The sequence below is a fragment of the Amblyomma americanum genome, chromosome 3 (genome assembly GCF_052857255.1).
Source record: "Amblyomma americanum isolate KBUSLIRL-KWMA chromosome 3, ASM5285725v1, whole genome shotgun sequence".
Classification (NCBI taxonomy): domain Eukaryota; kingdom Metazoa; phylum Arthropoda; class Arachnida; order Ixodida; family Ixodidae; genus Amblyomma; species Amblyomma americanum.
Window position 1 is genome coordinate 145,930,904 of NC_135499.1, and position 26,583 is coordinate 145,957,486.

Sequence of the window (26,583 nt, forward strand, 5' to 3'; positions counted from 1 at the left end):
ACGAATACAAAGTAACACGACGTCGTAACATCGCACAGCCTTCAACGTAGTGAAATATGCTAATTTCGACTAGATGATTACATTCAACATTTCAGCTTAGTGGAAGTCGTTACTTTACTCGTGAACCTCGGTTACTTGCGCGGAAGTGGCCGAAGCAGTTGGTTTCCGATTGGCTCCGTTTGTTGTATTTTGCCAGCGGCTCGTAACACGTGACCGCGATGCTTTTTGTCCGATACCGCCCCAAAATGGCAGACAGCGACTCGGAGAGATCTCCTCCGAACGACGAGAAAATAATCACGCCGGTTCAGTTGGGGCCGCGAGTTGTGACCATCTGCAAGACTGAAACAGGATTTGGCTTCAATGTGCGCGGTCAAGTCAGTGAAGGTGGCCCCTTGAAAAGCATCAATGGTGAACTCTACGCGCCCCTGCAGCATGTCAGCGCGGTGCTCGAAGGCGGTGCTGCCGAGGAGGCTGGCATTCGACGCGGCGACAGGATCTTGGAAGTGTATGCATCGTCCCGTGCTGCTTTGTTGGTGTTTGTAGTTACCAGTGGGCAATAATTGAGCGCAATTCGTGCTGTGTTCTGTGTGGCAGCGGCTGACGTCTGTGGGTGGCAAGGCAAAGCTCACCTTCGCTTTCGGTGAAGTTTGGTTAGGCTTAAGTTGTTTCCGTGTTTTCTGTGCTAGTGATGTTTTTTGCCTGTCCCTGGGCAGGCTGTGTCATGTAAAGGCGCGCGACCAGACTTCAGAAGAGTTTGCCGGATCCCATATGAGAATAAGTGCCATATGGTTGACAGTATTAGTGCCATGACGGTGATCAACTTGACAAGTATCCGGTGATGCAAAAGGGTGACCAAGCTATGAAGCATCGCTTTTATCTCAGTGTCAGTACAAGGAAGTTGATGGAAGGTTGCTTTCGATGCATAGTGAAGGCGTACTGTGCTCGGAGTGCAAGTACAGGAAAAAATTTTGAAGGCCTGGGTGCCGTTTGGCTACCTGTGTATGCGGAAACGTTGTTTGGAGGTGTTCGTGCGTTACGTACGATGCATTTCCGTGCCCCCGTCAGGCAACTGATTTCACTGTATTGCCTTCTAGCAACGGGGTTAACGTAGAAGGAGCCACACACAAGCAGGTCGTGGACCTCATCAAATCTGGTGGTGACAAGCTTACCCTTACCGTCATATCTGTCACAGCTCAGGTAGGTTAATGCGCTTGCGGCCTGTATGCAGTCTGTCTGCACATAAATGCACGAATTACGTTGCATTTCAGAAACGTGCCTTATTTTTTGCTGAACAGCATATGTGATGCAGAGATTGCTGTTCTCTATTGCCAGGAAGCTGAACGGCTCGAACCAAGTGATGACTCTTCTGGGGTGTCGTATGTTGACTACAGTGAGAAACGCTCTTTACCCATCTCAATCCCGGACTATAACTATATTGAAAGAGCCAATGACAAGTTCGTGGTGAGTTTTTGTTCATCCCCATTCCTTGCATTACAGTTGCACTAAGTGAACAGATTATTTGTGGAATTGCACAGGCAAGCTATGCAAACATCACCATAGTAATGAACTCTGTGAGGGTTGCTGTCAAAGCATTTGTGTTGTCATCGTTATTCAGTTTTTTAAAACAGTGTTGAAGTCAGACAAGCTCATTATTCAGTTCCATTTATAAGACTAGTGGATGAACCATTTATTTAAGCACTGATGCTTATAACTAAAGAGGTTGTTTCTTTAGTCAGTGGTATGTTTGACGAGGTGTGCATTGCACTGTTAACCTGTCAAGCAGCAGTGAAGCTTGGACTGACTGTGTTTTGTTCCTTTATGTTTAGTGTATGTTTAGTAATGTTTGCAAGTTAGAAAAGTAAGTTATTGTAGAATACAAATGTATATAACTAAGAAAAGAAGGTAAAGGTAGTATGGATATGTTTAGTTAATGTAGCTAACATAGGTGTAGTTTATTAAGGTCTTTGCTTAAATTTATTTATACATTTGGAGAGAATGATTACCAAAAATGAACAGAATACAGCCAGCTGGGAAGCAGAAAATCAGAGAACTTGCAGCACTGGCACAGAGAACATAGGCGTTGGTAGTAGGAGTTTTTTTTTTTTTTGAAAGCCTAATACACCTGGGCAGAAATTGAAAAAAAAAAATGCGGAAGCTTTTTATTTGTGGCAATGCATTGGAAGCTGTCACGTGATGCTAGTTATGTGGCCAGCTTAATTTTGAGTTTTTCAAAGGAAAGCTCTATGGGCAAAATTGGTTACAGCTGAACTTCAATTATTAAATTCGGTGTCTGGATTTTCCTTAACTAAAGAAAAAAATAGAAGCTTGGTATTGTTCTTTCCCATGTGTTTCTTGATTAAAGGCCCACAGCCACAAAAGTAGGTCTGATGTCAGAATGATAGCTTATTATAGCTATAGCTGTTGCATTTCTACCTCTGAAGAAAGTGAAAAGTCTGGGGAAAGAAATGTTGAATAAGTGTGGCAAACTACGCTGTTATCATTGGCATGTCTTGGGTTCATTGTGGTGCTGTCCAAAAGTCGTGGCTACTAGCACATGTAGCTGAAACCTTCTGGCCCGGACAAGTTCTGTTAGGTGTGCATGTTTTGACCAGTTATGTACCGGCCACTTCTAGTCTAGTATACTGCAGTAGCACTTAGTGAACTAACTGGCTTAATATGCCCTATAATTTTGAAGCTTGTTGGATGAGACTGGTTACATTAATAACTAACGACAAGAGTGGCAGCAAGCTTAGAAAAAAAATGAATTCCTAATTATGTGATACCTGGTATATTTAATACTCCCAGCTGTTTTTTGGCGAATTGGCAGTGTGCTTGTATAAGCACAAGGTTTTTAAAGCTTTATTTGTATGTAACAAATGCTGCATTCAGGTATTTGGGGCCAGTGTATTATTTTTTAATAAGGGAGTAATTACTCATTGGCATCCACCCAAGCACAGCCATATGGCTGTAGGGGAAAGCTATACAGCTTTCTCAGAAACTTCACAGTTGGTCCAGGGCTCGAACCCGGGACCACCGCCTCACCGGAGCAATTGCTCTGCCAACTGAGCTAACCTGGATGGCAAGCTTATGGTAGGGCAAGAGCAAATTGATCAATAACTCGAAGTGGGAGAGTTAAGGTTCGTTCTTCGGGCTCCACAACAGGTGCCCCACCATCCGAGACCATATAACAGATGAGATCAGGCAACACTTGACTGAAGGAACGCAAACTGAAGCTTTATACAGGAATTCACATATTTACAACAGAATAAACGGCGAGCATCATTACATGGAACTGGCTAAGGGAAAATCTTCCCTCAAATACAACAATATTACTCAAACTCTCTCTCTTACAAAGCAAAAAGAGACACATGAAAATACACCAAAACACTCTCACGTGTCGCCGGCTCCCTGAGAACTCGTGACCCTGGCGGCTCCCAGCATTACGCCAATTACCGATCTCAACCGAGCTGCTACCGCCGCGAGTAAAAAACTACTAGTCTTCGTGACGACTGTTGACAGGCGTCCCCCCAACATCTGGAAAGTGGCGCCAGCCTGTCGTCGTTGCCTCTGAACGTGCATCAGCATCCCTTTTGTACATCTAGGTTTCGTTAAGCCGGCCCGCTTCTCGAGAGCCGCTGGTATGCCCTGTCCTCGGGTGTCTGCTAGCCGCGTCTGTGCTGACCGTACGCTACTTAATTGTTCTCAGTCAAGCGCAAGCGTCCAGACCCCTCTTGCCCGGCGGTGATTGACCCCTCAAAACTAGACTGGCGATGGGGGCGGTCGCCGTATTGTGGCTACGACAGAGTCACTGCTCACTCGTGTCTCACATGCTCAGCCGCATTGTCACCGCAAAAGGGGGACCTCGGTGGGGTTCCCGGAAAAACGTCCCCCTCCTTCCCTCTAGCTCTGTCTTCACCTTGGCCGGTCAACGCCCGCCTGCCTCGCCCTGCACGCTTCTTGCCGACACACCGACAGGGATTAACAGGGAAATCGCTGCTTCTCGTCCCAGGGCCGTCAACAAAAAGACTGATGTTTCGAACAAAGCTGCGGGCATCCACAGATCCCTTACAGGGCACAGTGTTTGTCAAATGTTGGGGTTCGAACCTGGGGGTCTGGGTTCAAACCTCGGACCAGGACGAATTTCTCTTTAACTGCGAAGTTTCTGAGAAAGCTGTATAACTCTTCTTTATAGCCGTATGGCTGCACTTGGGTGGATTCCAGTAAGTAATTACTCACTTATTACAAATCTACTCTACCTTGGGGGATTCCCCTAAACATTTTGCCACATTTATTTTTAGCATTCATGTGGAAATTATCTTGGTCCATTTTTGTTTTCATTGTGTGCTTGTGGATGGCACCAGTCACATTTTTGTCATCATAAGCCTGTTGTCAAGTTTTGCTTGAGTGGCCATTTAATAGAGTTTTGACCAAATTCAGCATTTAACGGTGTTATTGTCTTGCAGGTCTACAATATTTACATGGCTGGAAGGCACCTGTGTTCACGACGTTACCGAGAGTTCTCGGTACTTCATCTGAACCTCAAAAAAGAATTTCCTGATTTTGCCTTCCCTAAGCTCCCGGGCAAATGGCCATTTTCGCTCTCAGATCAGCAACTAGATTCACGGAGAAGAGGCCTTGAACAGTACCTGGAAAAAGGTGTGGCTTAGTTGAAGAAAGTTAGTGTTCTACACTGGCATCACAGCACGTTGCATGTTTCGTTGTGTGGTTTTATTGAATGTCTGTGCAGGAATTGCTTCTTCAATTGTGGTGCTGAAAATGTAGCCGCATGGCTAATTTTTTAGCCACTGGTACCCGCAGGCAGACATCTTATTTAGTTGAGTGAAGCAGTAACCGCATGAGGCGAAAATTCGCGGCGACACGCCGCGCGATGGCATCGCGCGATGGGCTGAGGGCCGCCGAAGCACTGTCGCTCATCGCGTCGCCCAGGTTCTGGGTTTGCAAGAAATTTCGCCCATCGCCCGGAAGTGCCGTGCGAGACTAGCCAATGACGGTAGGCCTTGCGGGTGCGTAACTTCCGATCCGTCTTGCACGCGAAAGTCGACTTTTTTTCTTCAGTGGGCTTTCCGCGCGGAGCAACAGCCGACGCATCCCTCACCATGGCAGCTATGCAAGAATTTAATGAAATGGTCATTAATGAAGTTCGAAAGTAAAGGGTGTTGTGGGTATGTTCTACACGCCCTATAAGTCGCAAGAGCGCAGGAATGTCGCCTGGCGCCTCATCGCAGCGTCCCTCGGGCGCACTTTTCTGCGTCACATGAGTTTGTGTAGAATAAAAATAAAATTATTACCTAAATATATTTTTCAATGTTTTTATTGTGTTTTATCTTGTATGAAGCCTTAAGAGCGTTGTTCTACGCGTTAATTAACACAAAATGACTGAACGCTGAAGCGGCCGCAATCGAGCAACACTGAAAACGCGCCGCTCCGACGCCGAGTCTGTCGCTTCGTGCGGTTTGCGCCAGCGACAGCGATGGGCGACGGCGGCGTTATTGCGCGACGTATCGCGAAGGAATATCGCCTCATGCGGTTACCGCTTGAGCGAAATCTGTCATACTAAGTTGCTTCACAGTATTTTGTAATAGACATGCATTGATTTTGGTTTTGGTGCAGTACAATGCACTTGCAAGGCATACAACACGCCTTGGGGCATTCAATAATGTAGCAACAAAGTGGCTTGTAATTAGATTTTATGCAGCTTTAATTACTTTAGAGCATTTATGGACTACTTAATGAGCCTCAAGAGGCCAACCTCTACTCCAAATGGACTTAACTTTGTGGTGTGATGTGAGATCAGCAATTGATTGAAATAATGTGAATAAGTACAGCGATTTCGGCCACATCAGTGCATTAAGTCGAGTGAAGTCGTGGACATTTGATCCCACATGAACTTAACCCGCACACATGCTGTTGTCATGTGTGTTGTTTTGCAAAAATAGATAGCTAATGTCATGTATGTTGTTTTCCAAAAATAGGTAGCTAAAATAGCTTGAAGAGATGCCTGTTGCTTTATGCTTAAATACAGAGTACATCAAAATTCTTAGAAAAGAAATTTTACTGCCACATGAGTCAATGCAGGTGAAGATTGTTGCACCAGTTTGTAGTGAAGTGCATGCAGTAACTGCTCGCCGGGTTTTGCTGAAGGTCCCATGTATTTGCCTGCCTTCACTCAGTGCACAAGCGGGAAAAATCCTGTTGCAAACAGGTGTTGACCACTTCTAAGACGAAGCATGCAACTTTATGCAAAGAGTTCTGATTTCTCTAATACTTGCGATTAGAGGTCTTGCAAGTTTTCGGAAAAAAAAAATAAGATATGAAATTGCACAGCTGTACCCTACTGTTGGTGCTTTTGATAAAGTCTTCTTTCTTTTGTGTTTAAACCCTTCTTACCATTTCCCCTGACATATGAGTCAGCAGGCAGCAGCGGAAGAGTTTCCAGACAACAGAGATTAACTTGAAAGGTACAGCCTTAACACAAATTTCAACTTCAGTCAGGCTTTCATTGAATGTGGCAGTAGAATTCTCATGATGTAACTAGTTTAGTCACTGCACCATTTAACCTTCAAACAGCAAGTTGCGGCATTTACTTGCTGTGCAAGGAACAACCCCTTTTATGACGTTTCAGCAGGAAGCAAGAACATTCTTGCATCTACTACTAACATTATCCTTGATTACTCCACATTGTGCAATGAATACGATACAGCAATGGACAATGACCTCTTTAACTTGACCTCTCCTGTTTTATTGAACTCTGTCTCTAACTTGACTAATCGTGCCAGAAAGCTGCGTTCATTTATTACTCACGTGGTGAGAGAGAACCTGCATATTTTTGAGGTGTTTTTAGTGCAGCACACATCAGCATTTTGCTAACGTCCCGTCAATGAACGTTGCCCCCGTATCCCTGTTGTGTGTGCTGCACTTTATACAAAAGCAACAAACATGCTAGTTATCTCGTCTTGTTCTTTGTGCAAGACTTTCAACTATTGAGGTTGTCTCATATAATTACTTTAATAAGCACTGGTCAGTGAAGCACAAACAAGTTCCGTCTACCTTAACGATATTAATCCCACTAGTAATGTCTGCCTCGTAGCCACCATGGCGGCTCAGTCGGCTGCTGACCCGAAAGATGCGGGTTTGATCCCGGCCGCTGCGGTTGAATTTTGATGGAGGCGAAATTCTAGAGGCTCGTGTATTGTACGATGTCAGTGCGCGTTAAAAGAACCCCAGGTGGTCGAAATTTCCGGAGCCCTTCACTATGGCGCCCCTCATAGCCTGAGTTGCTTTGGGACGTTAAACCCCTATAAACCAAACCAATGTCTGCCTCGCCGAGGAGTGTGTTGTTGCTGAGGTGAAATTCGTATACTAATGTCTTGTCTTCTCAAAAGTACATATTTGCATAGTCTAAAAAATGTTCCGGTGGCTCAGTGGTTGTGGTGCTTGGCTGCTGACCCTAGACGCGAGTTTGATGGCGGCGTAATGCTAGAGGCCTATGTACTGTGCGATGTCAGTGCTTGTTAAAGAACCCCAGGTGGTTGAAATTATCCGGAGCCCTCCCCTACGGCGTCCCTCATAGCCTGATTCACTTTAGGGCAGTGAAATTTGGAAAAAAAAAATAAAAATAAAAATGCTTGCTCTATATAGCCTTTGTCAAGTAGTGTCAGGAGCATTACATTTGAATTTTTTTAGCCAAAGGAGGTTAGGAAGGCTGGAAAAGGACAACGAAGAGTAACAAGAGGGTTTCAGAGCCTCTCTGGGAGACTAGGCTTGTTACCTATTTTCTTGGTGGGCACCTACAGATTCGCTGGGAAAGTTTGAATACCCAAAAATGCAAGGGCCAATTGGCATGGGACTTTAAAGAGAAACGATCGAGATTTGTCCTTCTGCATGCTGCCAATACTGGGATACTGGGAAGCAACTGGGATTTGCAGATCAGGTAGTTAGCAGTAGTGCTGGTAATATGCTGCACACTGTTACTGACTGCTGTAGTGGCTCCTATTGTTTTGATTGTGTACTGCAAATAGTATTGTGACCGTATAATCATTTCTGCGCTGCGACATTGATGTGCTTATTTGTTTTTAATGGATCCTTTTGCCTTCCTTTTTTCTTTGTGCATCTAGTTTGTGCAGTTCGAGTCATAGCCGAAAGTGATACTATGCAGGACTTCCTCACAGATATGGATGATGAGCATGTGAGTGCCAATTCATTCGCTTCCTGGCCTGCTCACATCTTATTGGGTGCATGCTTGCCCCTTTTGGCTACGATGCATTGCAGTTGTGACCATTTAGTGCATGTGGTGTGTGTCCAGTGCTGCACACATTCAGCTTTTTGGGGGAATTTTTTTTGTAGAGCCTTGTCAAACATGTATTGACAGATGTGCATGTAGTTTACTGGAGCTCCTCGACAGATTGTTGCAGTGTATGCTTGGATAGTTGTCTGTCGAACACAAAGGTAAGAGTACAGGCAGAAGTTGCTGTTAAGCAGCATTAACAAAGATCACTAAACCTGCACTTTGCAAGAATCTAGCTTGCTGTCATCCTTTTCATTTCTTGCACTTAGCTTTCATCTCCCTTGCAGGATTATCATAAGCTGCTGGCTGTTTTTTCTCATTTTCTATGAACTGTCGCGACAGTAAGCAAGTGAATAAACACCTGTTGTAGTGAATGGACTAATGTGGGTAGCCCTGCTGTGTATAGAGGGCAGCAGCTGAAAGTATTTTTTATGCTTACGCTTAACCCAAGCCTTCCACATGCGCCACAGTACTTGGCACTTGACTTCGAAAGCACTTGAGGATGTGTAGTACTTGGTGTTTTAAGTGTAAAATAGACAAGTTTTTTATTTTCCCCTTTCTATCTGTACACACACCATGAATGAGTATGCCACTTGGCAAAGCCTTGTAAGCGCAAACTGCCATAAACGATTCATTTATGTCAATCTTACCATGAGGTTGAATAATTATTTTGTTCTTTGTGGCTGTACTTTAAGGGTGGCAGTGCGTCATTGGTGGACATCAAAGTGCTGCTTCCTGACCGGACGACCATAGTGGTGAAAGTGCGCAAGAACAGCTCGACAGAGGAGGTACGTTGGTGCCATGCTGTGCACTTTCATTCTTGTTAAATGTGCAGTATAGTCACATTTTTATCTTGCATTATCATAAACTTTCACGTGTTCTTACATACACGTCAGGTAGCTAGCAAAAAACAGTTAAAGCATTCGTGCGGGTGGGGGGGAACAAAATTAATTGTTAATAGAGCAGTCAGTGCATTTTCAGGATCCTGGCCACGGGGGCCGCATTTAAGCGGCGGTGAAATGTGAACGTGCCCATCTTCTGTATGATGTCAGTGCACATGTGCGCATTAGAGAACCACAGATAGTCGAAGCTAATTTGGAGACCTGCACTACAGCATCTGTCGTAGTGCGGCATGGCCAAAACTACCCAACCACCCTTGACCCTACAAATATGTTGGCTGCAGGTATGGTCAATCCCTCCCCCCTCAATTTTGGATGCACGTTTCTGTGAAAAGAGAGTCGTCTTAATCGGACTTATATGTGGCAACATGTGGTATGTTTAGTTCAGCCTAGCATTGTATCTTCTATGGGTGTATGCTGTGCAGGTGTACCAGGCTGTGGTGGAGAAAGCTGGCTTGCCACAAGAAGTGTGGCGCTACTTTGCCCTGTTTGAGATTGTGGAGTACGGCTTTGAGCGTCGACTGGGCCCCAATGAATTTCCGCACAACCTGTACATCCAGAACTACTCAACGGCCACGTCCACATGCTTGCTGGTGCGCAAGTGGCTCTTCACCACCCAGGTGGAGGAGAGGCTTGCCGAGGCACACCCCCTGGCTGCGACCTTCTTTTTTTGGCAGGTGTGCACTGCAGTACTTCCGTTGTTTGCGTCTGTTGTGGTGGCAAATGTGTCTCCGACTGTCACGCCCCATGTCACTGTGGCCTTTGCATGTTTTACTGTATTTACACGGATGTAATGTGACCACAATTTTAATGTGTGAGGGTCCACTTTGTGGGCCCAAAACTGGGAAAAAAAAAAAGTAAGTGAATGAAACTCGGGGAACAAGCCCGCAGTGTACTGAAACCTGGGTATAAGTCTACAAAGAGAAGTACCTCAACAAATACTACCTTTCCTCTGACTCCTCTTCATAAGAAGGCAAGGCCGCCTTCAAGCCTTGACACAGCAGAGCACTGGCTGCCACTGCTATCGCAGGAAGGCTTAACGCGCTCCTTCTTTTCCAAGAGGGCAGCGGAAATGATTATGAGATAAGGTCGACACGAGGGCCACGAGTTTTAGGGGCCTTGTCGTAAAAACTAAACATCTCCCACTCGTTCAACTGCACGGCGAGTCACGCGTCCTGAACGGGTCGTCTTATGTGCCAAGCAGTCAGGAAATTGTGCGTCAAAACACAAGTTGAACATCACCCCTTTTAATAGAAAGAAGCAAAGGTCTCTTGGCTCAAATTCACGCTTAGTGTGCTAGTGCACTGTCTCTGGTGGTGATTGTCTCCCGGCTCCATCGCTGTTTGATATGTGATGCATTTGCAGCTTGTTGGTTGACCAGTACGGGATTCACACTGCATCAGCCAATATGCAGGCAGGTGCAGGATGGTGTGCTCTTGACACCGCATAATATTCGGTTACAGTAAACCCTCGTTATTTCAGACTTCGAGGAAGTGTTAAAAACGTCAAAATTATTCTAATGTCGCATTATCGAGTGGCCCGAAAACTGCCAAAAACCGTTTTCATGCAAGTAAAATTTATTTGGTGAAAACCTGGGCACTGGTCATCTTCTTTCAAGATGAAAAGTGCTTGACAACAGTGATTTTACACAGTTACGGCAGATGCTTAATTCATGCATGGGAGCATCAGATGCAGAAGTGATGAAGGCTTTCGTATGTTATCCAAGCTTCCGGGGGGGCGCATGCCGGGTGATTTTTAATCTTCAGTGTTCTTTAATGGTAGTACTCTTTTAAATTGAAAATTCTAAATTCACGTTTTTTTCAAGACCTTATAAAGTGCCTTGTTGTGTTAAATTTGTGTTGCAGGCCATCGATGATGTGAACAAGGGACAGATAAAGCCAGGCAACAAGCTCTACGAACTGAAAGCACTACAGGATTGTTCGCGGAAAATGGAAGTAAGTCGTGCTGTAATGCTGATGTAAGTCTAGAACAATTCAGCTTTCAGTGTCGCATACTTTTGATGTGGTGGCGTACAGCCATTGCTGTGTGGCGCGTGTTTAACTTTGCTCTCATTTAAGTGTATGCATGCAGGCGTGCTTATACATGCGGGCACTTATGAAGGATGGTTTTGCATCGAAGTTTTGCTGCACAGGAACCCTCTATTGAGCCATGAATGTGGAAACTAAACTCACTCCAAACAAAATATAGGAATTCTATCTCCATGTTGCAGTCTGTCATTTAAGTAGCTAATGTGAGTGCCTTGTTTCACACATTGCAGTTCACAGTCATGCCCATCTTTGTGCTCTTTCTCCTGTGCTGCCACTGCAGTATTTACAGCTTGCCAGGACGCTGGAGGGCTACGGTGAGCTCTCTTTCCCGCACTGCACCTGTGATGCTCGCAAGGACGGCCACGTGGTCTCCACGCTGGGAATCGATGGGCTCAAGTTGCAGGCGTGCAGGGATGATGGCACGTTGGAGGTAGGACCTCATTCCTACTGGCACTTGCGGAGGCGATTATGGTCATAGTCTGGAAAAGAAAAACGAGATCACTGCGGCAACCCGCATTGACGCCTCCTCGACACTCTTTGCCTTATCGACTGATTGATTAGTTATCGATTGGTTGATTGCCTCTATTGCGAGGTTCGATGTTAATTAATCAATTTCCCCAAATGCTTAATCAATTGCCTTAATTAATCACATTTACTCTGATTATACTCTTTTCATTTCAGTCGCCCATTTTGAGTTCAAATTCGGCGCCACGATTCGTTTTGAAACTCGGCGCCATGGCTCGTTCCCGCCCACCCAGTTGTTTTGAAAACCATTCGCTATGTTCGCTACCATTCTCTACATTTTTGACATTTTTGGTTCTAATTAATTAACTAACCATCCGATTGACATCAAATTTTTTGCGCGTCATCTACACATCGTCGTTTATCGATTATATACATTCGTTTGATGCTATCTCTTCTGAGAATGCCATAACTGCTGCGGACACATTTTGCGGACATAATACTGCTGACATAGCCTAGAAATCTTCTTGCATTAAAAATCGCATTAGTAGGGGTGTGCGAATAGCATTTTTCGAAACTGAATCGAATATGAGTTGCGTAGGCTTGCTACCAAACTGAATGCGAGTTGAATGGAGATAAAACTTAATCGAATGTGAATAGAACATTTTTACGAATATTCGCCATTTGCGTGAATATTCATACAAAACAAATTCAGTAGACACTCATTAATTCAAACTTCAAGGAACCAGAGATGATGCGATTTGCTTGATATCTGTGCATGCAAATAGTATTTTGGGTCTATTTCTCTGTGCAAATGTAGCTAGAACAACATAAAATATAGATGAAAGATGGTGATCTGTTTACTGAACTAGCCGTCTGGTTATGTAGTTGAAAAAATGTAATCCTTAAGGTATTCGTTGCCCAATAGAGTAAAACCACATTAGTTGGACCTTAAGACTAAAAAAAAAAAAAAAAACTCCCGAATTACTCGAAGGCTAAATCACTGAATGGCTACAAATAAACATTCAAAAGCTGTTTCCCATTGCATTCAATTTAAATGGCGAAAAAAAGTCAGAAATGGTCGTTTGCATAGAAATGGTCGTTTGCATTTGAATCAGAGTGAAAATTGCGCAGCAGCAACAATTTTTCGCAATTCCGTCGTGGTGTACTGCTTGCCCACTGTCAGGAATATCAAGGAGAATGGCTCCAGAATAGGGCCTCCTGCGGCCTCCTTCACAGGTGCGATGCAGTAGCTGTGGAGCCTCCTCACAAGCGGCTGTATCCATTTGAGGAAGCTTCATCGCACAACGAGCAGCTCATGATGAGCGTGCATCATAGGGTACAGCAGCTTTGCAGGGGGTCGCTGCAGGTGCCACTGAAAAGCGCCCTCTCCGGCTGACTCTTCATAATTTACCGGCAGGCTGGTTACGCCTCCCATTGAGTAGCTGTGCGAGTAGGGAGCGCTTCTTCTTCAAAGGGGCCAGTTCTGCACATACTTTGCATGTGTTGGCCTGCCTGCAAATCTGTTTGCATAGTTGCGTGCTTTTTTCCCTCATGCTTGAACACTGATAGGCTTACAGAGATGTGAGTTCAAAGACAGTGAGTGGACAGTGAAAATTTTTTTTTGCAGCGCAAACTTGAAAAAAGGAGAACTGCTAGTGGATAATGTCCACTCTGTGAAGCAGATGATTGACGAAAATGCCTTTACCGAAACGGTGAAATGTGTGTCACAAGTAAATTACAAGATCATTTAAGATGTGGAATTCCAGGTAAATACGAGCAGTTCGATGCACGCAATTTTGTTGTCCAAATAGTTCGGATTTCGTTATGTTTTTCGATGAATTATAATGATAATAATGTTTATTTGATCATAAAATAAACTGCCCTTAAGGCAATATGCGAGGCTGAAGAGAAAAACAAAAACATGCACGAAATGCACTTAGGAGCTGCTCGCTATGCTTAACAGGAAAAAAAATGCTATAGTTTGGTTAATCACTACCATTGAGATAAATGGTTGGTGTACTAATTTTAACGCCGATTACAGTGCACGCGCATCCCCAAAACAATTTATTTGCAGAGACGTCGCTCATGTGCAAATGCTCATTCATGCGCAAGCAAACATTTTGACAACTTTTTCTAGAATTCTTTTACGCAGTAAAGTAACTTTGAAAAATGAGCCCGGGCGTCAAACTTCGGAACACTGAGGCAGTCACTGGCCTTGCCTCGCACGCGTCTGCGTAACACAGCTGTTAATGTCAGTCTCCCAAATAATTTTTTGCATTGCCTGACCGGCGGAGGGCCTTACTAGCAAAAAAAAAAAAGCATTAATTAGTGCGAGCTCTACTACGTGCTTAGTGAATTGCAACGCAAACTGGTCAGAAATAATATTACACGTGCAACACACCAGACATGTTTAGCAATCGAAAAAAGCTTACTTGACCCTGTGCACAGCAGTTATCCAGGCTTGCTGTCTTTCCTTCTCAGCCATTTCTTGCCCAACAATTCCGGACAAAAGTGTTTATGGACAGAATTTTTCCATATTGCACTTAGTCGAAACGACGACGAAACGGCGGTTGGCTCAAAGGCGCGCTTGGGCTAGACCTGGCTCTGGGATTAAAAGCACCAACCTCATTCTCGAGTTCTCCCCTATGCCTAACTGCACGGCTCTTCTTGGGTCATGACAATATATTGTGTAAGATTTCACCATAACAATTAATATATCCTCAGATCTCCTGTCGATAGGCTTGCAATTTTTTTGCTATCGTCAAAGCGTTCCCCATTGGTTTTCTATAGCAGTCTTAACTGCTCAGTGCGAGCGATGAAAAAAATTTAAAGATTTTGCTGCACATTGGAAGTGTGCACCATTACCTTCAATATTTCCATAACAGTACCTTAAAATTTACCAGTATGGAAAATTTTTGTCCAAGAATGTAGGACATGTCCAGGAAATCTGTAGAATTTCACGGGCAGCTCTTGGCCCTTGGTGTTCAGGGAACTATTGTGGCAGCCCTCAAATCAACTATAAGTTTCTCCACTCTTTGATCGCCACGGAATTCTAGCTATGACTCACAACGAGCGGCAACACCTCTTTTGTGCACCTGCGAGCAGGACAGTACGTGTACACAATGAAAGAGAGAGTTCCAGTGGTGCGAGCAGCACGCATACCACTTGTGACTTTGCCGTTTCATTGCGCTCCGCTGGCGATGTGCCCGGACAGAAGTTCGGAAATAACCGCCAGGGGAGAGGCCGCGCTGGCGCACTGGGTGCAAACTTTAGGTGTGCTCTGCTAAAAGAATTGCTTCAAGTGCGCATAATTTTGGCCACATGGTATGTTATGGTGGGAGCCGATAGAAAATAACAGCTTGCACAGCCACACAAGAGCTGTCCTGTGCGCCGGACTCTGCTCGGCATTCCCGCCAGAAGCAGCAAACGTTATGCTGCGCAAAAAAACTAGAACCGGGTGCATCCATGCTAGTGGCATGTTCCTTTGCGGCAAGGCGCTGCCCGCCAGGCTCGGGCTCCGCAGTAGCGTGCGATTCGCCCAGTGTTGCTAGACCTAGCGTGCTTCACATCAAAGCTGCAGTGAAAGTGCTTTGAATCTAGTCACTGTTTACTATAAAAGGCCTAACCTTGTTACCAGTTTACTAATAACACAGTAACCTCACATTGTTTCCCGCGAGGCCTTCGAGAGTGAAGTGCGCAGAACAGCAGGCCAGGAGAACGCCACCACACACTGGTGGTTGCAGGTCGCACGTGTGGCGCGCTACTTCAAACCATTGGTCATTTGAGCACCAGATCTTTGGAGGATCTTGATCTGACACCCCCACCACCCCTCTTCTGCTCATGTTGTGAACATTGCCTGCAACTCAGAATCACGTGACATTTGCCAGTAAACTGATCTAGCGACCTGTTCTAGCTTTTGCGGTTAATTCGTGCCGGCTGTTGGGTGCATGCCTTATCATTTATACTTTCATTGCATTATGTATTTCAAGGACTCTCCGGTACTGCGCTAATTTACCGTAAAATGCGTGTCACAGCATAAAAAAAAAATGGACATATAATTGGGGCTCTGCTGTAGTCCGAAAAATTTTATGTAAACGGCGGGAAAAATGTTCGGCCCTTATATGAGCACACATGGTAACCGAAAGTGTGAATTATTCAAGTTTGAATTGCCGTGAGTCTACGTAATCATGCAAAAGAGCTAAGTGATATTGTGCTACCTTTATTGTGCTATAACTTATGGAGGTACAGCAAAAGCTTGCCAATTCAAACTTCAAGGGACGGGAAAAAATGTTCAAATTATCGAATGACTCAACAAGAAAATATGGTGGGGCAATGGAGTTAAACCGAGTAGACGTGCGAAAGCGTGTGCTTAGCCTGGTTGGCTCATGGTTTTGCTTTGCTGGGTTGTTGGCATGTCTGGCAACGATATTAGTTCAATAGTAGTGAAGGGCGGTTTATTTGGGATGTGGGTAGTGCCGGCAATGAAGGCTTGCTCAAGTAATCAATGAAGCAGCGGGGCAAGAGGCAGGGTCACAAGGAGCAGTTCTCTAGCACGAGCATCAGCCGGCCGCCTCAAGAGCTTCGTCATTGACGTCAGTGCATGATCATCTACTTCATTCCAGTAGTATTAGTTAATGAAGATGACTATGTACAAACCACAGTGCCAGAGTATGTATATTAGTTTCATGGCACTATTAGTTGAAAACGACGATGTGCAATGCACAGCCGCCCTCACTATGGACTGGCCTCAGGAAGCTCAGGAAAGCGAAACCAAAACTAAGCGGTTTGACTGTTCTCGGAAAAGTGGCCATCTTTTCCCCGCAATGCCTGCTGTGCACGCATGTGCGATGGCAGACAATAGAATACAGGTTTTGAGTAGGGCAGTTTCAATGACCTCTTGCTGCGGCGGTCATCCCTTCCGAATTAGCGAGCGTCCGACACCATAGACTTGCATGGGTGTTAGCCGGGATCGACACGGCGGTTTGAATTATCCGGATTTCTGAATTAATGGGAGTTGAATTAATGAGCTTTTACTGCGTAACCTATAATATGCCAGGTTACTCACGTCGGTGTCTATTCATTATGAAATGACCCAATCAAAAATTTTAAATCTGCATTGCATTTAAATTAAACACTTATAGTGAGCTTATGCTAACTGATTTTTGCATTATGCATTTTTGTCCTGCATAAGTGTCTTCACTGAGAAAGGAAGGACAAAACATTTCAGTTTATTAAATATGAGCAGATTTTTGGTGCATTGGAAACTCGCGACTATCAATTTTGCATTTTCTCTGTGTTAAAAATTTTTTGCCATCTTCCAGCCCATTTTGCGCTGTCTGTTTTTTGTGATTTTCACTTACTGATTGTATGCTACGTCTAGCATTTCTTTCTGGTGTACATGTGTGCATAGGTGTAATGTGTAAAAGTTGCAGTCTCTCTTGTCCTGAGACCAGATGGAAGCATGAAATACTTTGCGGTACCGGCATTGCACATTCGAGAGAATGAATTGCATTTCAAGGTCTCATCCTTGCCCAATGCAACCGTATCATCTGTAACGCCGCTCTGGCAGCAGACCGCCACTTCCGAACTGTATCGATGAGTGACAGCATGGCTGCGCTAGAAAGCGATTGAACCCTCCAGTTCGCAAATTGCCTAATGATGAGGCTAACGGCTTGCATGCTCACGACAGGCGACGAGCCTGAGCAGCGTGCGACAGCGCATGTAGTGCTCAGGCTGCATCGAGCCATGCACTTGTTTCGCTCACCACATAAAAAGGACGGCATGCCACTGCTCCTTAGGGCTGACTGAAAGTTTTGTCAAATTCACTTTAGGTTCGGCTCGTGTTCTCCTTTTGTTCTGGGGGCAAGGTCTCCCCCTGTGATGTGATGTGCTGTGTGATGTCAATGCATGTTAAGGAACCCCAGGCGGCCTAAATTAAATCGGAGCCCTCCACTACGCTGTCCCTCATAGCCCATATGTTGCTTCGGGACGTTAAACGCCACACTTTAATTTAGTTTTGGTGTCAAGCTCTCCGTCTCAGTGCGGCGCACCGAGAATGGGAGCTAAAAGCATTTCATGCTTAAATTAAAAGTGATAGTTGGCAATTCCCATTACTAAGACTTGCATGTATTGTATGTATTGATTTGCATTGCATGCAAATGGATGATGCCTGGTCATCGTGTCTCTCCCCCTTTTCACATCTGCCGGCGTGGTGGCTCAGTGGGGGTGGTGCTCGGTAGCTGACCCAGAAGACAAGAGTTCAACCCCGGCCGCGGCAGTCGCATTTCAATGGAGGCGAAATGCTGGAGGCCTGTGTACTATGTGATGTCAGTGCACGTTGAACCGCAGGTGGTCGAAATTGTCCAGAGCCCTCCACTATGGCATCCCATATAGCCTGAGGCGCTTTGGGATGTTAAACCTCATAAAACCTAAATCTTTTCACATCCTATTTGCCTTTGCTTTCTGCCCTTTTCCCATCAGAGATTCCTCTTGTCATTGGCTTTTTCATGCCCTATGAGAAATGTCACATTGAGAAGTTTTGTGGTAAGCAGTATCCTTTTCATGCAGGCGCAAGTGATAGAGTTCCCATGGGACACTGTGGCAGAGTGGGAAGTCGACGAAGAGGGCATGGCTTTTGCATTCCAGTACACCCGACCTGACAAGAAACCACGTTGGGTGAAAATCTTCACGCCTTATGTGAGTTGTGCCTTCCACCGTCTGCTAATTTGACCTTGAGCTGATTCAGGCATTTCTTTCGGTCCCTTAAGTTTAAATTAATTAGGTTTTACTACCCATCTTATTAATTTCAGTTGCCAGTCACGAGTCAATTCATTGCTTTCATTAGCATTTTACTCATTTTGCATCACCTCTGTGTAGGTAGCATACTGTAATGCTAATTAAAATTAAGCAGTATACATTTCTGTGCACGTAATGTTTTTTAAGTGCGTTGCTGACTCTGTGTAGTTTTGTTCGTTTTTTTCAGTTACAAAGACCATTACACAATTTTCGAAAAAAAATAAGAAAAAGATAGCATTCATTATTTGTTTCTGAGTATTTTCTTTACACTAAACAGAAATTTAGTATTCGAAACCTTTTTTCCTATTTGATTCGTGTTCGAAAATTTCAGTAGTACTGTATTTACACACCCCTTCTTATGCTTCATGGCAGCATTCCGTAAGCTCCTTTGTCTTGAGAGCGTCAGACTCTCATGTCAGAGTTTCTCATTGAACACAGTAGTGATATTCCGCAAACTATTTTCAAGGTATTGGCTGCTGCAATGACTCTGTGGTTATGGCGCTTGGCTGCCGACCTGAAAGATGCTTGTTCTATCCCTGCCGCTGTGGTAAAATTTCTGTGGAGGCGAAATGCTATCCCAGGTGGTCAAAATTATCCTGAGCCCTCCACTATCGTCTCCCTCATATCCTGAGCCACTTCGGGAACAAACCTCATAAACCATAAGCCTTTTCAAGTTATTACTCTGCAAGGAACTTTATTACTGTTGTTACTCCGATCCCCCCCAGAATTTCTTCGGCTGACTGGTGTAAATTATAAGCCACAGTGTGCAATGAAATGTGTGTGCAGTAGGTCTGTTTGTTTTCATTGCTCGGTTTTGCTTTCTGTTCTATTAGTTTAAGGTACTTGTGCCTATATATACAGGAAAACCTCATTGATACGTTCCCGGTTCTTGCGTTTTCCCGATTTGTAAACTAAAAATCGCGGACATTTAAAATGTCCTATAGAGTTACACCATATTTCGCCAGGTTAATATGTTCCCGGATAACACGGTTTTCCGCCACTACGTTTAAAATTTCGACAAATTGTGGTCGTATATGTTTATTGACCAAATGCACACGTTAAAAAGATACTAGTGGCCGAATGTAAGGGCGCGCGACATGAAGAGCCCAGATGCAGCGACAGTCACTTGCCGTGGGGGCTTCTCTGCTGTGCCTAGATGCAAGGAGGCGAGGCACCACCATCAACAACAAAAATAAAAATGGCGCGCTAGCATTCGAGATAGCCGTTTTTGCAGGAACGCGACATAAAGAGAACGCCGAGGTTTTTTTCGCGGGTGCATGAGGGTAACAAGGCGAAGCATCTACGAACGACAGCGATGGGATTGAAAACACTACGACAATCAGCCGTCGCGGTGGCTTCTCCGCGATACTTGGGTGCGAAGGGGTGAAGCATCAAAAAAAAAAACGAGGATATTTTGGTTACTTTCTTCATTACCGTCTGCGGACCGGATGCGTTACGAAGTTACTTCCATGCTTAAGACAGCACGAACGCGGGCTGAATTCTGTGAGCGCTAGAAAAGGATATTGTGCCAAGAATTGCTAATCTCCATTTTTATGAAGTGAAATTGTCGATAAATGTCTTTGTACCTCATTCAGCAGTTACATTTCTCAAAATTGCGCAGTTTGGATCATACGTTTTCACGGAGAATACGTTTTCTCTGCGCAGTTTTAAAAAAATGTATTAACGAAGTTTTACTGTATTTAAGCTTATCAAGAAAAGCTACAGTCTGATGCAACTCAAGAATGAAGTGGCAAATGCACCTCAAAGGAGCCCTCAGGCCACTAGTGTAAATCGATTTTCATGACATCATGGTTAATCCCCTTTGACCTGCTAGCGTAAAAACACGGGGCAGCAGGTGAAAGGGGATTAACCATGGCTTAATTGGATTGACCGCAGGGTGATGAAAATCAGTGGACGCAATTGGCTGGAGGCTCCTTTGAGGGGCATTTGCTGCTTCATTCTTGAGCTGTATCTAGGTATAGAGACACTAAAATTTTTGTAGTGCATTTTTCCTTTCAAATGGTGTGCAAGATGTTATAGTGGGATACAACTCAAGAATGAACCAGCAAATTCCCCTCAAAGCGGCCCCTCCAGCCTATGCCATTGACCGATTCTCCCCCTTGGACCTGCTAGCGTGAAATCGCAGGAGGTGGCAGATGAACGGGGAATAATCACGGCTTAATCGTATTAGTCGCAACGTCATGAAAATCAGCCGACACCATTGGCAGCTCCTTTGAGGAGACATTCGCCGCTTCGTTTTTTAGTTGTAGCAGACTATAGTACAGTCGACGACCGAAAATTCGGACACCTGATTTTTTGGACATGCTTGATTATTCGGAGTTTTTCGCGGCACCGCGACATGACCCATAGAGCAAATGTATGAGAGCGCTTGAAATTTCGGATGCACCGGAACTGACTGCTCGATTTTTCGGACCTTGTTCGCACTCGCCGCCAATACCCAAACGGCCACATACCGTATTTACTCGTGTAATGAACCCACTTTTCTTCCAGAAACGTTGACATCAGTTTGGGGGGAGAGTTCATTACGCGGGAAAAAAAGTTTCCAACAGATTTTTTTGGAAGGGTCGAGATTTCTTATATCATCGTCCGTCCCTCCAGTCATCACATCAACAAACGCACGCGGTCAGACGGGTTTGTGTTCATGCCGCTACTGTCAGCATCGTTCACCTTGACGCGATCCGGCAATTTTGTGGCAGCCGGCGGCGCCGGCCATTCGCGTCGAGATAACGCGAACATGCTGAACACCGGCCCTGAAGGTCAGATGCACGTTTTGTACATGAGGTTAAAAAAACACACAGGACGGTGACGAGTGGGTAATGCGAATGACTATGCCTTAGCTTACAGCATACAATGTCTTGGCGCTCTGCCAAGTTCGCCGAGCGCGCCGCGCTCTCCCGTCCCGCCACTCCTCTGGCAGGAGCTCTCCTCAAAAAATAAATGGTTATTCGGTCATTCCAGCTCCTATAGGTGGCGCGGCGGCTGTACGACATGGCGGACGGACGAGGCGGTGATGGCGTCGATGCCATAGCGTGCGCCTCTATAGAAGCAGAGCGGCTTCTTGACGTTGTGGCACCTTTTGGTGTGATCTTGATAGTCTAGTTAAGCAGCAGTAAATTATTCTTGGTTATTAATAACATCCTCTGCTTAAGTTTGGCTGCATTACAGGCTGGAAATAAATTTTTATCGATATGAGCATGGAATCGCCAGTTCGTAAGTTCCGCAAAAACTCCGGTGAAACTTGCAAACTCAGCTTAGTAAAGTGCGACAAACACTTTGAGCTCCGATTTTTTGTGCGTTTACTTTCTTGTTCTTTCGGCACTTACCTGAAAGCGGAAAGAAACTACTTTAATAATCCAGATAGTGTGACGCTATATCTGGTGCCTACACGAGTGCGGCCCTTACCCGCATAAATACGGTATGTGTATTGATTACGCGCTGATCTTATAAGAACCCAATTGCAAAAAAAAATTAGCATTTGGTAACACTGGCCACGGTCTGCGGCGTAATATAACTGCACTTACCAATTACGTCAGAGATCATAATCAACCTTTTAATGTTGGGCTGCATCAAACAAGCCAGAAATATCAAAGCCCTGAGCCTACAATTTCGACTCGTGATTGGCTGCTTGTTGAAGTAAACTGAAATGTTTTACCAGTGGTCTACATTTTCTCACGAAGAAATTCTGTTCGGTGCTTCGTAATGTGGGTGGAGCTTTACTGCAGACTTAATTGTGTCCTACTACAGTCCATCTGCAGCGTACGTTGGTCACATATATGCGGCAATAGAAAAGGCAATGTAATTGTTGTTTGAAGCGGCAGCCAAGGGGTCATTCGAATAATACAGTTGAAATTGGCGCTAAAAATGTGTTTTCGACTAGCGGGAGAAAACGCTGTGATCGAGAGAGCAGAGGACAGTTTCCAAGAAGCGTTTGCGGTTATTCATTTGCATTGTACATCATATTCGAGAAATGAAGGTATAATTGTGAATTTCTTGCCATTCATATCACTATTTAGCAATCCCGTTGTGGCCAGAAAGCCGTGTTTAATCTAGACCAGAATTCACTGAAGCTTGATGAAAAATCTTTGCTTTCTGCAAATGTCTGCCTTAAAACATAACCAATATAGTACTTCATATCAGCTCAGTGCATAAGAGCTGCACTGCTTTCATGCAGCTGTAATAGGCTACGTTGGTTGCATGAACAAAGCACCGAGTAGGAATGCATTACGACAAGGTGTCGTGGTGTCAACAGTGTACGCCGCTGAGACGGGTCATTGGGCTGAAACTTGTTACCAACCTTGGGAATGCACTTAATCACTGCTTTTTGAACTCTTTACGTGTTGGTAGAAACTTGCTGTTTGGAATGATCGCACATCGTAGAATAACAGAATATGCTCATTTTTTACGTGTATCTTACGCTGCAAACCACTGCGATTGCACGCACCGCGCAGAGCGATCACCGGCTCGCCGCTTCAGGAAGAGGCCGCGTGGCGTCGCCACCGTCACTGGAACGACCGAATAGGCGGCAAGCAGAATCTTGGCGCGCGGTGCCCCCTACCCCTCCTTCCTTCTGGCAGGAGCTCTGAAAAGATAAACAAGTGATGTTATCGGCAGCCGGGAGCATCCTGGCGTGCTGCCAAGGTCTGCGCTGTGGACGGCGCGAAAACCGAGGAACCAGCTACAAAAAGCTAAAGGCTGAAAAAAAAAAAAGTAAATTCTGACCGACAAGTGTGGGGGAGGGGTGCATTATGCGAGTGGGTTCATTATACGAGTAAATACGGTAATGCGTACAGTGGAACCTCATTAATCCAAACTGAGGGAACGAAAACTTGATCGAACAAAACTAAAAGCTTAAAGGAAGCCTTTTAACTTCAGATGGGCTGGTACATTGCGCCCGCATGGTTTTGAATTCGTACTGTTATTGAATGTCTTCCGCCGCTCGAACTTGAACAGTAGTAAGAGTTCGCGGGATCCATCTGTGCCGAATCTTTCGTCCAGGATACGGAAAGAGGTAGCAGCGAAACGCGTGGGAGGCGTACGGCTCCACGAAAACAGCGAGCGCGGGATGAAATGGTGGTGCATTTCAAAGCGACGTCAGTGTACCCGCGGCAAAACGCACCGCAACCCTGACTTTTCTATCGTAAAACCGTAAACAACTGGCGGTTCGATGACAGGCAAGCCACCGCAGAGCGTATATCGCCGGATACGGTGCCGATTTCGGCTCTAGTCGCTAGGCCTAATGACGAAGGCCAACGCCTACGGACTTCGGCTGTTCCTCGGTTCTTATTGTTTCGCCATCTTCGCGTTCTCGTTCCAGGCCCATCGTACTGTGGGCGCAGTTCCCGCAGCGGCGTGTTCGCTTTCCCATTTAGACTTTATCCCAACCCGTGCGTTCATCGGCGACATGCCGCGGGCAGCACAGCCAGGCCGAGCTCATGAAAGCGGTCGCCGTCCTCGTCCGTGCACATGTCGCGCGGCGAAATTTAGTCATGAGGAACTTTAGAATGTGAGCAATACAACTGATGCCTTCCTCCGACATATTGCTAATAAGTTCGTGATTTTTTTCGGTGAAATTTGATTTTCCGGACTGCCTGATTTTTCGGTCGTTTTCGCGGTCCCTAGAGAGTCCGAAAAATTGGTCGTCGACTCTAATTACTGTAAGTATAAAATGTAATATAAGAGCGACTGAAACGCTCACTAGTTTAGGTTATATATCCACGCCCATCATTTCAGTGCCCATAACTAGGTAGGTGGAGATTCGCCATTGTTTCCATCCTGTGTCAGTGCCCCAGCTTTTTTTTTTTCTTCGTCTGTCCAGTACGGACAAAAAAGGGAGCAGTTTAAGGCCATGAACAGTGTTGAGCCACTTGCTTCTGCTTGCAGTTCCTGTTCATGTTTGACTGCTTCGAGCGGATACAGGAAGAGCGGACTTGGCGAACAGAGAATGCATCTTCCGGGTAATGGCAGCCACTGCGCACACTAGGAGTAAATCAAGGGAGGAGAGCTCCGGGAGGACTACCGCCACGGCTGAGCGGGATATGCAGCACCGCTGCTGCCATGTGCCTCCTGGCAGCACTGGGATCCAGCCGCACTGCATAGTTGCTTGTGCATGCAGTTCTGTACATAGAGGGCTTTGTATATAGTAGGTAGATGACATTTGGTTTACACAAGTGTCCAGCACACACCAGATGCCATAGATGTGCAACAAGCACGCAGCATCAGAGTAGTGTGCCACAACTGTGCTTGATGTGGAGTCGGCCGGTTTTTTCGCCAGTGTCTGGGTAAGCCTTTGGTGCTGGCTAGAGGCGTGGATGACATCGTCCTGCCTTCTTGCATTCAAATCAATTTCGTCATGTTTATTTATCTACACTCACTGGCTCTGAACAACTTTTGTTCGCATTTTTAAACAGACCAATCTTCAAATGTGTGAGGCAATCAGTCATTCTCTATGCTTGTTTCAACTTGCGTAGCTCGGCTGGAAGAGGGCATGGTGAATTTATATGTGTACTTGTTTGTTGTTGCAATAAGTTCAGAGCTGCTGGATTTGGCCCAAGTGAAACACAGTGAGGCATCACAGTTTATGCTACATTCTTAGCAGTCATGGTTTTGGAGTATGGAAGTGAGGACTCTTGAGTGTTTTGTGTCATCAAAAGAAGCACTGTTTGTTAATAGCACCGTTAATTTTTCTAGTCATCTCTTGTTTTAATTAGACGTTAAAAACTGTCATGTTGATGGCAAAGCATGAGCAGGACCCTGGTCTAATGAATATTTTGATATAAGGATAACTACTTTACCTTTAAATAATGTTGATGTGAAATTCCTTTGTAGTCCGGTGTTCAGAAGGTTAATAGTTTTGGTACGCTTTGGTTACTAATGTGCATGGTTTTTGTTTCTTCAAAGGCTGGAAAGCTGGTGGGTTGTTGAATTGGGCTGTTTGTTAAGAGGCATATCCACGTGTGCAAAGTGCAGAGGCATGCTTTTCTGGACCACTGAGTAGCATGCACCAATGCCAGTGGATCGAGCCATAATATGCCCTGTCACTAGTACGTGCTGTGCAGTTTAGTTAGCCTTGCACTAGTAAACCCTCTCTGTCATACCAACACTTTTAAGGCTTATATAGGTTTTGTCTCTGGATTCCATTTGATGTTGCGAATACTTTTCATGTTGCCTTGTTTGTGATGGTCAGTTCCTTTACTACTGCCATATTTTCTGTTCCCCCGGTTTTATTGTGCTGTTGGCAACCATTGCAGTACCTACCACTACACCACCTGCCATCGTCGTCAGTCTTGTTGGACTGCTGCCATATAAGGACATACTCAGGCCCAATTTCGCTTAAAAAGTGGCAGCTGCTTAAAGCCTGGGACATTCAGTGTTTTGCATCACAATTAAGCTGAGTGTTTTTGCAGCTCAGGTGGTCATGTAAAATGGTCAGTCTCTGACATGGCATGCTTGTCAAGCAGTGTGTTGAAAAGTTTTGATAGCTGCCTCTTGCGTTCAAACTGTGGTGTAGGTGGAATCATCAGCAAAGAGCGACAGGTTTGCTTAAGTACCCATTCTGTGTTCCTTTATCTGATTTGTGCTGGGTTGTGACCGTGGTGAAATGGCTTTGTTAGCAAGGAACTGTTTTCAAAGTCACAGGAGTATTTTGTTGGCGATTGCAGCCTTTTTAACTTCTCTGAAAACATGGCCTCAGGTCTGGCATATCAGCTGTGTTTCTGAATGTTTCCAGCAAGGCAGCGTGTACTGCAATCTTAGTGTTTGTGAAACACAAGGAAAATATGAATTTTCTTGTTTGGTAATCATTATGCCAAGCCTGTGCACCATGGCCAAATCCAGTGCTTCATTTACTGAGAATGAGTGTGCAGCAGTTAGCTGTCCAAGACAGGTGGGATGGTCATGTTGTTTTTCGTTTAGGAATTTCTTACAAAATAAATGTTTAGTGAGAATTCAGTTGCCTTGTTTTTCTTGCACTGCCTTTTTACGCAATGTTAGCAGTTCTAAGGGAAAGTGTATTCCCAAAGGCAATACCTGTCCGCTGTCATGAGACAGGGCT

At 45.1% G+C, this 26,583-nt stretch overlaps 1 protein-coding gene across 1 annotated transcript; it reads left to right on the forward strand.

Annotated features, from left to right (window-relative positions):
* Window positions 1-161: 161 nt before the first annotated feature.
* Window positions 162-26,478, forward strand: Snx27 (sorting nexin 27). Its single transcript, XM_077658185.1, has 11 exons — window positions 162-505; window positions 1,095-1,197; window positions 1,333-1,461; window positions 4,464-4,656; window positions 8,136-8,206; window positions 9,001-9,093; window positions 9,630-9,881; window positions 11,070-11,159; window positions 11,533-11,682; window positions 18,285-18,413; window positions 24,414-26,478. The coding sequence occupies exons 1-11, from the start codon at window positions 219-221 to the stop codon at window positions 24,489-24,491; spliced, it is 1,575 nt and encodes a 524-aa protein (XP_077514311.1). The 5' UTR covers window positions 162-218; the 3' UTR covers window positions 24,492-26,478.
* Window positions 26,479-26,583: the final 105 nt, after the last annotated feature.